At 36.0% G+C, this 14285-nt stretch overlaps 1 protein-coding gene across 1 annotated transcript in view; it reads left to right on the top strand.

The window, feature by feature from the left end:
• The window catches only part of COG5 (component of oligomeric golgi complex 5), a 173088-nt gene that overhangs the window by 98711 nt on the left and 60092 nt on the right, over nt 1-14285 (top strand). The window contains exon 8 of the mRNA XM_032743754.3: nt 13805-13970. Within this exon, the coding sequence (XP_032599645.3) occupies nt 13805-13970 (166 nt within the window). The remainder of the gene's footprint in view (nt 1-13804; nt 13971-14285) is intronic.

The raw sequence follows: 14285 nt of genomic DNA, 5'->3' as shown, positions 1-14285 counted from the left end.
CTGCAGGTGAAGAACAGAAGCCAAGAGAGTGAGAGGTCTTGCACAGATTGATAATGTGGCTGACTCCAAGGTCTTGCCATTCACAGTATGGGTTTTGGTGGTGGGGAGTGTGGTGAGAGGTACAGGAGTGGGGTTCACAAAACCTCTTCGGTCTTCTGGGTGAACTAAGTGAGCTGAATTAAGCGCTTGGTGAATTAAGCGCTGAAGATTTGGGATTTGCAGCAGAGATTTGATGCAGTGATTTGCAGTCAGTGTATCAAAACTAGACCTCAGCACACCTTTACAGCTCTTCTAGGGCTGGTTTTGCTGGGATTCACCAACCACTACCTTTTCTGAGCATAAGTACCTGGGGCTTCCTTCTAGGCATGGATGGCTGCTTCTTTAACTGCACAAGTGGTGAAAACAATGAAAGTGCTGGAGAAGAAGTGTTTCAAACACTGCAGGAAGTTGGAAGGAAGGCCAGGGTCATCCTTAGCCTGAAGGGCTTTGCCTTGTGTCTGATTTGGGAGAGAGTGACCTGCCCTTGAGCACCAGGCAGGGCTGGGGTGGTCACACATTGCTGTGGCTGCCAAGGGGCTCAGGTCTAAGGCATGGCACTGGGTGTTCTTTTACATGAATTTACTCGTGCAGACAAGACAGTTTGTGCTTAGGGGTTGGATCTACATAATAAAGATGGTGTAGACTCAAGGGATGTGATATTATGGGGCAAAGGGAAGAATAATTATAGTCCAGTGTGGACAGTGTATTTGGGAAGTTCTGCTCTTGGCTCATTTTGTGAATTTAGGCTTCACTGACTTTGTGAAAATCATGTCTTACACAGCTGATTCTGAACTCTAGTACTAGATTTTTTTTTCTCCCTATAACTTAAAACCCGGCTCAAGTCATTGCAAGAACTGCTATTTCACAGACTGTTCCTTAACTGTGCTGCTATTACTTCTTACCCAGAAATTCACATGGTTGAAACTGATGTTAAAAATAAGCTTTCCCATAGTCTGGTGATTTAAACCTGCAAAGGGAGAAGAAACAGCAAACAGCATCTTTTAGTATATCATTTCCTTTCTACTGCTGCTCTGGCTGTGATGCAGAGGCAGTTTAGTTAGGGGCATTCCCCCTTGTCCATGCTTTCTTTTTTTTTTCTTTTTTTTTTCCCTTTTTTTTCCTTTTTTCCTTTTTTTTAAATCTCCCCTTCTTTTGTTACTCAAAGTTATTTTTTAAAATAGAAATATAGAGGGCAGAAGCAATGATTGCTGCAAGAAGGTACTATGGAAACCTGTCACGACAACAGTTTCAAATGAAAGTGAATCTTCAGCTGCTTAAGAAGTCCATGTATTTGCCAGACTCTAGTGTCTCTTCTGCAGTCAGAGTTGAAGAGGAAGGAAGTGAATAGAGCAGTGTTGAGGGGAAAATATATATTCTCGCTTTTCACTTGGGAAAAATGCATTTCTGGGCTCAGCTTTGCAATTAGATATCCTGCGATGAACTTCTTATCTGGGACCTAAAATTTCTCAGTTATGTAATATATTATAATGCTGTGGTAGCAATATTGTCCTTTATGGTTGATGATATATGTTTGTTATAAAATCAAGCTTGTAAGTGTTTCCAGCTGTTTCTGTTTGGTTTTTTTTGTTGTTTTTTTTTTTTTTTTTTTTTTTTAAGAAAACATAGGCAAATGAATTATTCACAAAGCTCAAAAGAAGGTGTTGCAGAGAGCAATAACGAAATAAATATATCTTTAGCATACATTTCAGTTGTGGATGTTGGTGCATATTTTTCAGATGGAAAATCAAAGCATGATGTGAATGTACTAGATCCCAAGTCACTTGATATTTCTTCTCTGTGCCCTTGCTAAAGAACACACCATCAAATGTTTTGTTGCTATTAGTATAGCATGCAGAAGATAAAAAAATTACACAAATCTGGTATTGCTAGTAATGTTACAACTGATGGATTCACTTTGGTCTGTTTCAGCACTATGCAGATGCATCATAGTGTACATACATCTATATGTCTATATGAAGATTAATGTTTTTGGGTTAAAATAAATATTTGGAATGCCAGTGATTAATCATTTAAATATGGCACTTCCTGGGGATATTCCAAAAGTGATTTTAAATGCTAAAATATTTTGTCTTTCTGTGGTCACTGAAGTTCCTGGGCATATTTTATAATGTTTGGTGGTCATGTTTGTTGCTGCTAGAAGTATTGGAAAGCAATATCTGATAAATAGAGAGTATATAAGGAAGACTTACTTTTTTTTTTTTTTTTTAATTTAAAATTACTGCTGTTCTTAAAGGATTATAAAGGGAGAAAGACTTTTTGGTGAGGAAGTCACTCTGAACTAGTAAAATAATCTTTCATAGTGTGTAAATTTAGAAAAACAGGGTTTTTTTTTAATTGACAAAGGTTTTATTTTCACATTTTGTCCTAACGATTTTACTGCAGAGTTATGAAGCCTCGACAATAATAAACATGGTGGTAGTCTCTTTTGTCCTGTGAGATCCTGATCTTTCAGATTTTGATGAGTCTGTGCACATTTATTAAAAGATATATACTGAATTAGAAACAGATTATGGGATTGTGCAGACTTTGTCTGCTCTGTGATGTAGAAAGCTTTATATCACTTTGCCATTGTGCACTTGCCCTATATAGAGGTAATTTAGGAAGCCTAACGCAATTGATGTCCAACTGTGACATGGTATTTTTATAAAACTAAAACTCTTCACTGCTCCTAGCCTTTCTAAATGGTTAATCAAAGTGGATTGACAGATTATGTGTCTGGGTTTTTTTTTCTTTCTTTCTTTTTTTTTTTATCTGTGTAGGTGTTTGTGACTCATAAATGCAGAATTAGACCAAAAATCTGTGACTGGATAATGGAGTATTTGCAAGTACTTTATTGCATGTTTCAGTGCATCACAACAAATAGCCTTCACTTTCCAGTGTTTATTTGTGAGGATTTATTATTGTGTGGCCCTGCTAATCTCATAATTTCTGCTTCTGTTTTTATGATAGTGCAAGAAAGTGGTTTATAAATAGTTTCTGTAAATGGGTATTCCTGAAAATGCATCTGATCTGAACAATATTTTTATATAACTGTCTTTTATGGTAAAGTAATAGGTGAAAATTGAGAAGTCATTAATGTTTTATATCCCTTCACTCTGCTATGAATCACCACTTAGCTATTTGCCAAAATCTTTGTATTTTGTTTAGTGACAATTTCATGTGAGAATCAGCTGGATAATTTTTAAATTCACTTTTGGTTCTTTTCTTTGGATATTTATATCAAATTATTTGACCTGTTATCAACTAAACATGAAAACTTAATCTTCCATTGTAGATGATGTTTAAAATACATATTAACATAGAATTAGATAATGCTTTTTGAAGAATTCAGATAGCATTACTGTTCCAAAAATTTTAGGTATTAATAAATTCTAAGGAATTACTAGCTATGCAGTATGTATGTGAGTGGGGAAAATAGTCAGAATACCTTAGAAAGCTGTTAAAAATGTTTTAAATCTCACCATTGAGACTAGTTATTTTGAAATATTAAACACTTAGTTTGGTTTCATACCAATTAATAAATGTCATTTGTGATCACTAAAAAATTACTCCTCATAGAATATCCATCATGAAAACACTGGAATGTTTAATAATATTGAGTTCAGCTTTCTTTGCAGACAGAAATTATTTTGAATTAGAGGCTGTTGCATAGTCTGTTTCTGTGTTCTGGTTGTCCATCCGTTCAGGTGTTTTCCCTGGACTGGAAAACTGTCAACCATTATTTCTTGGACAACTCTGACCACAGTGAGAAACTGAAACTGCACTAAGACTAGATAATACCTACAAGGGCAAGAATGTATCTAATTTTAGTACTTTTAAGGTAATTAATGCAAATATGATGATGGATTAATCTCTTTATATGCACAGATGCCTGGGTCACTGCTATGAACTGCTCAGCTGTGAAAAGCTTTGTAAATAAACTATACTATAAGGGTAGAATAAAGGAGACTGGGAGCACTGTGTCAGTACAGAAACTGGAAATTAAGTTTAGGTCTTGAGGGTAGCTCCAAAGAGAAAGATATGAATGGAAAGAGCTGTTCTGAGAACAAGACTGCAGAAGGGTTGGAAGATGGACGGGGGGTAGGTAAGGTGGAGCAGTGAAATAAAGAAGTGGTGTTTGCATTGCTACAGATGCAGAAAGGTAGGCTAAGATTAGATCTTGTTGAAAACAGTTCAGGTAAGACTGGAACAGGAACCATGAAGGTTTTTCATTATCAGACATTGCAGTATTTTAATCACATGGGTCTGATCTTTATAGAGTGAGGTTAAATAAAGTCGTCTTCCAAAGCCCGACTCTGTTTAAGGGTTTTATACCAAATTGATTAAAATATTTCTCATTAGCTTTAGATACTGAAAGGTAAACAGCATATATGAAATTCAGTTAAATTCCAAAGATGTAACTGAGCAGAGACTGATGTACTCTTTGGCTAGGTCTCTGTATAATGCATCCCAGCCTTTTACATTTTTACTTTTTGTAGCTGTGTCTCTTCAAAACTAAAGCTACACTGAGGTTCTTTCTCTCCAGATAAGATAGTATGTTATTGTTAAACGCCTCTCCCAGACTGTAATTCTATTTGTGGTTTGTACTGTTGACTGTTGATTGTTAACAGGTTCTGCAATAATGCAATTAGGTGATCCAAGAAGAACATACAAAGCATTAATAAGCCACATCTGCATAGAGCAGAGTGAAAAATATGATTGACTAACCATGATACTCATCTAAATAAGATAATATAATACATTTTGCCTTTTTCTCAAGTTAAAAATCTGCTTTGTCTTAATCCTCTCAGAAAAAAATCAATGCTTCATTGTGTTCTTGATCTGCTACTCAGTGCCACATGAAATTCTGCATTATCGTACATTGTTGCATTTATGGTAACAAAAAGATTTAAAGCTTTGGATAAGCTTGAAATGACATAGGGAACTGAACAGTATGTGGCATTAGAAAAGAGAAATCTTGGATCAAAATACTGCAGTTCTTGGGTGATGAATAATGTAGACTGTGTGGAAGAAGAGGTGCACTCAGCTGCTTATTCTTCTCTTTCACCTCCCTTCTGTCCTTCTACAGGCAGCACCCTCAGTAAGTTCCCATTTCTGTGAAGGTTTCAGAATGCATTGCTGGCTGACAGCTGAAGAGAAGGGTGAGGACTGCCTTTTTTCAGTGACTGAACTAGATCCCAATGTCTGTGTTAGTTGCAGGCAAAGATAGGCACAGTATTTCTTTTTCTGCAGAGGACTTCAGATTTTTTTCCTTCATAGTAAGGTTTTTGTATGATATAGCTTTGACTATTAGATTTTAAAGAGAGGACTTTTTTTTTTTAAGCCTAGAAATATAAAATGTATTTCTATAAATGTTGAATCTGTAGCAAAAAGAGCTCAGTTTTGTCATGCCAGTGGACAAATTTGTAAGATAACTTGAAAGACTTAGACTGCTGTCAGGGTGTGGGTAACACTGCCAGCACTGAAGGCATGTTTGGATGTACACATGGGCTTGCTCTCTTTCAAGCTGGCCTCAGCAAAACTTGATGAAAATGACTGCACAAAGCTGTTGTTGCATTCTCTGGGAGCTGTAAGAAGAACTGGGAAAGGAAAATGGAGCAGAAAGAGTATCTTCTGGGTCATTCCTGAGCAGCCTGGTGTGGCAAACCCTCCTTTGAGCTAGCAGGTGGATTGGGGCATCTCCAGCAGTCCTGGCAACCTACAATTCTTCACCAGATTATCTGCAGGCTTTCCTGTAGGTTTGTGATACAATGAATTTGAACTTTGTATTAAGAAGAAAAAAAATGTTTTAAAATTTTATCCAACAGCAAATCTGACCATGATGGAGGTCTTCTGTAGTTGAGTATGAAAACATTAGCCAGAAAGAATTTTTAATTAAATAGCTTCTTTAAGTTCATTCCTTTTAAATACTTGAGGGCACTTCAGGGCTGTTGACAATATATGCACAGATTCCAGAAATGAGATGTTGTCACTTGCATAGGTAATTATTATCTTGTTGCAAAAACTAGTAGGAGAACAAGAAAATCCAGATGGCTTGTAGTAGATATTTAAATCATTCAGAGCATACCATTTAAAGGATATTTTTTCTGAGATACAATTTTTTTTTTTTTTTTTTGCAAATAGAGAAAAACATGTTAAAACCCTTCAGCAACTAATTCCTAATGTTGATTGTTAAGACTGAGTTAAAAGTGAAACTTGACATTTCTGTTTTTTAATGGCTTTGTTGAACCATCTAATAGAGTGAGCACATACATAATGATATTTTGAGGTAGAGGAAAACATCTGGTCACAAGCTTTTGTCCAAGTATCAAAATTAGTAATGAGATTTTGTGTCCTTACACTTCTGTTCTTCAGTAATAGGACTTGAATCATCAGGTGCAAGTCAGGGTTGCACAAGGACAGGAGAGGTGCTGCAATCTCACCTTCTGCTCTCTAAACTTCACCAGCTGTGTTTTTAATAGAGAAGCCACATATTCAGATGTGAACTGGTTTGTTATCAGTAGGGGCTTTAGAGATTGGTCAAATTGTGTAAGAGGTGACAGAAGCATTTTAAGAAGTTTGATTTGTCTCAGAGGCCCCTATTTCCATGTTGCCTGACTAATTTTTTAAATTTTGTATAATTTCTACTCTTTAAAGACTTTATACTCTTCCTACACTCAAACAGAGCATTGTAGGATAAAATTTGTAATTGTTGTGGGCTAGTCAATGTAGCTGATCGGTCCTCAGAGGTGCCAGATACTTTCTTTGAAATTGCTGTCACATTGATAGCCTCAGGCTTGGTAAACTTTGTAACATTGCTTGATGTTTCGTGAGATAATTCTTTACAACAGTTCTTGATGCCTTTCTGTCCCATTAGCTCTTAGCCATCTGTTGCTTTGATTACACTATTATGGTGAATAAGTGTTTTGGCAAGCTATTTAGCTCTGTTGAAAAATCTTGTTTCTTTGCTTTCTAGTATTTTATTGCTACTGTTTCTTTTTTTTTTTTTTTTTTTTTTTTCCTCCTTAACCTTTGTAGTGCAATGCTTCTTGCTATTTCCTTCTTGTTATTCTAAGAAACAAAAGGCTGGTCTAGTTTGAGGACATGATGAGGTTTATAACTGTGCTTTGTGGTGAAAAGATCTCCTTTCATGTGAAAGCCTTTCTGTCAAAAGAGGTTGTGTATTTGAAACATAGGCTCACAGAAGGTAGATGTTATAACCTAACCATTTTAAATGTTTGGCTTTGGGACTCTTGCCTCTTAAGGTTTAAAATATTCTTTTCTAATCTAGCCAGTGTGTTTACATCAGTATTACCTATGATATTTCTATAGTAAATCTTAATATTTTAACCTCTTTCTCCTCCCAGCACTGCAAAGACCAACACAGGAAGATCTGGGATATCATTAGAAAGAAGTCTGTATTCCCTGGCTTTACATTGTCAATTTGACCTTTTCATTTATTGCTCAGGTTTTACAGATGAATAGAGTAAAAGACAGATGGGATGATAATGAACAGACATGAGCTTCCCTAAGTAGGTTCATTTTTAGGAGTAGTGATATATCAATTAATTTTTTTTTAGGCATGGACATTTGGAAATGGAATAAAATACTGTTTTTAGACTGAAACTGAATTTCATTGGCATTTAATTTCTACTTTTAGGTTTTTTGTTACTTTTTGTACAATTAAAATAGCTGAGTTATACCTCAAAGCAAGAATTTCAACCCTTCTTACTAAGTTATTAATTCTGCTCAGTAGGTCTTTTTGCCTTGGCTGTGACTTAGGTGGCCAAGTTTTCTTCACTGCTTACCTGCTTGAGCTCTTTAAATTGAACTGCAGCTTTTCCTAGAGTAACTTTTCATGTTTTCTCTTCTGGTGTCTGTAAGAGATGACTAAGAATGGGGTAGCTGCAAGTGCTTGCAAAACTTCCCTAATCACTTGGTCTTTGAGCAGTACTTCTCATTAGGGATAGTAATGTTATTTATGCAAAAATTATTGGAAGGAGGCAGCATGTTGTAATGGTAGTGAGAGAGGAGAAGGGGCAAACACTGTAAAGAAACATCTGGCTGGGGATTTTTAGCCTTTCAAAGGGATCTTTTTTGGACCTTGTAAAGCTGTGCTGTGTTGGAAATTGCAACTGCTATCTCCTACAAACAAAAAGAGGCAGTAAACTTTTAAAAAGTAAGTGAAATAGCTCCCAATATAGCAAATCTTCTGTCAAATGAAATTAATTAATACTAAATGTCAGTCAAAGATAGTCAGAAGTATAATCTGGAAACTGTTTTTGCACTTGCTCTGTAAGGACTACAATAGTCTTTTGTATTCCTTGTCAGAAAACATACATTAGTTTACAAATTTGGTTATTTCAATATGTATCCTGCTCTGGGATTGTTGTGTTTTAGTGCTAATTATTTCTTCATGGTTAGGGAATGTTTAGGGAATTACTAATTAGTGAATTACTACAGTGTTCCTTGCTTGCCATGTTGTCAGACCACTCTGTTTAAGTGATTCCTGGACTAACTGTAATTACAAATCTTTTTCTACTAAACAATGTATGTAATTATTTTTGAGCTGTGCTACACTTTTACTGCTCGTTTGTGGGACATGGTATATGTTTTGCAAAAGACGTAATGATGTTACAGCACACTGAAATCACAGCTGTTGAGTTATCTATCTATCTATCTATCTATCTATCTATCTATCTATCTATCTATCTATCTATCTAATCTATCTGTCTATCTGTCTATCTATCTGCCTGCCTGTCTATCTATCTGCCTGCCTGCCTGCCTGCCTGCCACAGCCTCTCCTGAACAGGATTACCTGTTCTCTGAAAAATGATAAAAATTTTCAGTCAGAGACACTGTTCTGATTTTAATAAGCAAAATAGAAATGTCCTTTTATACATTAGTAGCTACGGAATGTAATTTCTAAGTGAGGAACTACTCCAAATTTAACTTTTCTGTATGTGATCCTTCTAAACTGTACTGTGAAAGAGCATTTCCTTGGAGAGCTATTCTGATTACTGGTGGTGCAGGTACTTGTGAAATTTAGCTGCTTGAAAGTTACCAATTAATTGCCTCTGTAACACTACTTCTTTGTGTAAGTAGTAGTAGCAATTGTCTCAGATAAACCATAAATTGTCTCAGATTGACCATAAATATTTTTGCCAATTAATACATTTTCATTTGAGAAGGAAGTTTATAGTCCACACAGGTGAAAATCCTGTGGCATGGGATCTTTGGGACAGATTTTTACCAGATAAACAAATAATGATGTGAAGTTCCATAAGACAGAACCGGGTAGAGAATAATGATCCACATAGAGAATCCTGTACCCTGAGAAGGTGGAGTGTAAGTTTGGAAGCTGTGTTTGAAGCACTTGAGCCATTAGTTTTGCCTGTTATACAGGTTTCTTATTTATGGTTCTGCCTTATGTTAGCAATCTTCCTGTCCTCAAATTAGCTCAGTGTCATCACCACTCTCCCTTGTGAGGAGCAGGTTTGCTCATCCAAACTGCATTTCTAATGATGAAGAAGATTATTGCTCTTTCCTTAGCCATGCTTTCAGGAGATTTTTCTGATAATACTAGTGGCAATCATAAAATAAAAGACTATAATCTTGGTCGTTATAACATAGTTGCAATATGGGCAGCTGACAAAACAAAATTGCTTTGTTCCATCCTAGGAGATACTTTCAAATTAGAAATGTAAGATATATTTATTTAAGTCTTTAATGACATTTCTGTTTAGTCTTCACAGGGTTATTATCTTTGTGAGAAAGGAAGTGACCAAATGGGGTTATGCTCTGAGAATGATTGTAGCTGCCATGCTGGCCTAGAGAGCATCTGCTGGGTTATTAAGTCCAGTCACCTGCTATTTAAAACAACCACATGATGTAATTGTGAAAAAACCCGCATTCATTCTAATGACTGCATGACACTTATTTTTCTACTTGTCCATAATCATCTACAGAACCAAATGGAATGGGATGGGATAAAGTTAATCAGAAATTATGTCAATAAAATGAATGGTTCTCATTCATAGAGAAAATTAGCAAATACATCTGGTGTGAACATCTCTTCATAGTTTCTGCTGAATGAGTATCTGTTTTGCAAAAACACAAATTGAAATACCCATACCTTCTTTTAAAGTGGTAACTGGCATCTACCTTCTGACCAAGCTATTATATCTACTGTCTCATGGATACTGAGAAACTTTGATGTTTTAAAATATTTGTGAGACTTGTTTCATGGTAGAACTAGCTTTTGAGCATGTTGATTTTTATTTTATTTTCTTCATATATTGAACTGATAACTCACAGAGTCTTCTTAAGCTCTTACATTTGTGGAATTTAGTTTCCATGTACCTGTAACATACTATGTTGTGACTTGCCAGATGCTTTGAATGCTTTGAATGGAGAACGGTATTACTGGTGGATTTAACACCATCTTTCCTTAACTCCCAGATTCATAATCATTTTTGCAATCTGAAGGTCGCTGTAGTTAATTTTTGAGTAGGTAGTGTTGTTACCCTACACCTTGTGGGGTCATGTTTTTACTTCACTTGTTTATGCTTGTGTTTATGCACTTAGATTATACTGTACTGCTAACATATTACTAAATGCTCTTCTGTTTTTCTTTGCCCCCTACTCTTTTGATTGCCATAGCTTCAAGTTTATGACAAATGATTGAGATTCTAAGGGGAGCACTTTAAAATTGCTAAGTGTGGTTGCCTGCAGTGGCAGACAACTTGGTTATAAAATACTGCTGATGAACTCATTAAATTCTATCTCAACAGTAGTTATATTATTTTCCATATTGTTCCTGTTGGATAGCTATTCTGAATATTATTCTCTGATGTGATTCCCTTTTCCTTTGTAGATCACTGTTGTAGTCAGTTCTTTTTAAAGTCAGTTCTTTTTCAAATGCATGCTTTCCTCTTGATAAAAATTATGGAAGCTTTTCAAGTCTCAGAACTGTTTAGCTTTAAGCTTTCTCAGTAGAAGGAAAATATTAGGGAAAAAATTATAATAACATCTATTAGTAGTAACAAATTCTGAAATACTAGCTCTCAACTTTTTGTATATTAATGATAAACAGTTACATTTTGAGATGTATATGCAAGCCTTAAAGTATAGTAATTCATTTCTGTCCTGCTTTTCAACATTTTCTTTTCACATAATTTTTGTCCCAAGGCAGGGCTTCATTTTGTTTTAACATATTGTCTAAACCTAGGAACTAGCTGTGCATAAAAATTTCCATTCTCTTAGGATTAGTCATAAGCCAACAATGGACTGTTATATAGCCTGTCTGGGGCATATGAAACAATAAGTGCTTCCTGAGGTGAGAAAATTACTGCAAATGAATCAAATAAAATAATACACTTTGTTCTACCTTGTCAGGGATTTGATATGTCTCTAATTCCATACAAGATGAATACATGAGCTAGGAGCCCTCTGTCTGTGGCCATGTCCACAATTTAAAGCAAATAAGAAATAGGCCACCTGCATAATCTTTGTTCCATTCTGCTTTTAATTTTGGTACTAGATTTGGAAGATACTTTGAGTGAATAGAAGGTTTCCATGATTTTGTATTATGGCTTGAAACTTCTGGCTAAAACAATTTATTTAGAAATAGAGTTCAGGCTCTCTTGGAGTATGTTTTAGTGTCTTTCTTGCCCAGTAGCTACAGAGTTAGTTTGCTAAGCTGTGATGTTGTAGCTCTAAGATTGATTTTTTTGCCTGCAGTTATTTGTGCCTGTCTTGCCTGTTTGTCAAGAAAATAAGTATCTGACCATTGATTATTTAAGGGTGGGTAGTGCCCAGCTCACCTTTTGATGCTGTTTTATTTTTTTACTATTTAATATATGAACATTAGAGCCTGGCTAAAATCTAGTTGAGTGCTCTTATAGTAATAGTAAGGTATTGATTTTTTATTACTGACTCTACCTGGTTTCATAATTATGTAGGTATTCTGTAAAAATTAGAACAATTTAGGAAAAGCTGGTAAATGAGGTGTGTCTTTTCTATCTTCCTTTCAGTTTCATTCTCTTTCTTTCTGCCAGAGTCTTTTCATTCTATTCCCCATCCTCTTCCCATTTATATTTTCTTTCTCTTGTTCATTCTGTCCCCAAATTCCCTCCTTGCATTATAGTACTCTTCATTTTCTGACATCCCATTAATCTTCCAGTCTTTATGGCTTACTTTCCCACCTCCACAAGCACACCCACAGGATGCTTAGAAATTTTACAGCATACCCAGTTGTCAAAAAACTAAACCTACAAGTCCCAGACCCGTAATACTATGCTGGGAATGCTCATTAACTCCCACGCTGTTTGGAAAAAGAAACTGGTACAGTTAGTATAAGGTCTACTAACCATAATACATGCCTAATATTCCTTTGCTTTCCAATAAACTTGGGAACTCCTCATGGGGAAGAAGATGGGATCTGGCTTTTTTTGCTTTAACTGTGGTTTTGATCTTGTAGGAACCCTAGAAAAAAATGGCATGAATGTGCAGCTGTAGGGGTGTGACCTCTGAAACATTGTATTGTTTCCGTGTTGTTTGTCAACAGATCAGAAAACCTGGTGCCGTAGGTGGATGTACCAGAAGTGCATCCTCAGCCCAGCAGCTGCACCATGGCCAGTGCCAAAGTGGGCTTTGCAGTGGGGAGTGCTGGTGGTCTCACAGAATCACAGAATTCTCAGATGCTTCTGTCCAGTCTGACCGCCAGCATTTCTGTCAGACCATATTCTTTTCTGCTGGCAGAAGTGACTAAGAAAAATGGCAAAAGACCGCATCTCTAATGTGTGTCTGATCAACTGATTGCCCCTCCACTAATTGCCTGTAAATGCTAATTAAAAAAGCAGTATTTAGTGTATGGATGACAGTGCTTAGTTTCCAAACGCAATAATTGGAGGCTTTTTTCTTGCTAAATAGCACCCATGCCAGTGTTTAGTGTTGCTAAGTGGAATTATCATCAGATTTAATCTTTATCAGAGGTCTCTTAGACAGTGGACCTGGACAGGTTTTGGACAGTTTTCATTCCCCTGTGATGAGTAGTTTGTGGGTTTTTAGGGGGATTTTTTTGTGGGGTTTTTTGTGGGTTTTTTTTGTTTGTTTGTTTGTTGTTTTTTTTTTGGCAAGCTCAGGAAATAATCACTGCATTGGTTTATATCTTAATTCTGCTGTGAGGAAAAATGAAGTTATTGTCAACATTAGAAATAGAAATGTAGAAATACAAGCTTAAATTTTGCAGTAGTCAGTAGTAGAGGCTTGACCTGCTTGCTTCTTCTTATCTTTCATTTGTACTTTTTTAAGCCTGTATCACATTTAATTAACTATTTGGGACTAATTGACAGTAGTGTAACAAGGACTGCATGTTAAAGCAATACTACCACTATACCATAGCTGAATACAGCTGTTCTGTAACTAACCCCAGAATTACTGGATCAGTCAGTGATAACCCACCCCAGGTTAGATACTGCCAGCAGTGCTTCCAGTTCCTTTCTTTCTATTTGTATTCAGGGGATAGCACCAAAAGGATCTAAGCAAAGCATTGCTCAGAGAGTAGAGGAAATCAGTCCTCTCCTTTTGTTCTCCTGCAGTTCTCTGTTATGCAGTAAGGATGCCAATAACTTAAACAGAATGAATTAGAAAACTGAACTTAAAAGATTAATTTGCCCACTAAAATTATGTCTCATCATGGATAAAGCATCTTAATAGTACAGTTAAAGATATTGTTATTTTTTATTTTGTTTTCTTTCTTCAGAATCCTACTCAAGTGGGAACTGCTCTTCAGGTTTTCCATAATCTTGGGACTTTGAAGGATACCATTGCTAATGTGGTGGATGGATACTGCACAGTGCTGGAAGAGAACATAAAAAATGCTTTGGATATCAAAGTGTTGACCCAACCATCTCAAACAGTCACAAGAGGTGTGATACTTTTTTTACAGAGAATAACTGATTATTTTTTATAGGAATAGGGTATGTTATAAAATGGAAGAAACTCTCACATCCAAGCCTGTTCTAGTAATGTTTCCTTGCTTGATTTGACCAGTAGAGGGTGGGAATAGGCATGTCTCAGAAAACATTTAATTTTAAAACATTTAATTTTGACAAAATCGGGTCTGTCTGATATTTGGCTCGGAGATTTTCCTTTATTCCTCCCTGCCACTCCTTCCTAACTTGCCCAGAAAATTGTCCTCATTAGGTTACAATCTGTAGCATTTTCTTAGCTGTTTCTCATGG

Source organism: Taeniopygia guttata, chromosome 1A, assembly GCF_048771995.1.
Source record: "Taeniopygia guttata chromosome 1A, bTaeGut7.mat, whole genome shotgun sequence".
NCBI lineage: Eukaryota > Metazoa > Chordata > Aves > Passeriformes > Estrildidae > Taeniopygia > Taeniopygia guttata.
Note: the sequence above shows the minus strand (reverse complement) of the source record. Positions and strands in the feature narration are given on the sequence as shown.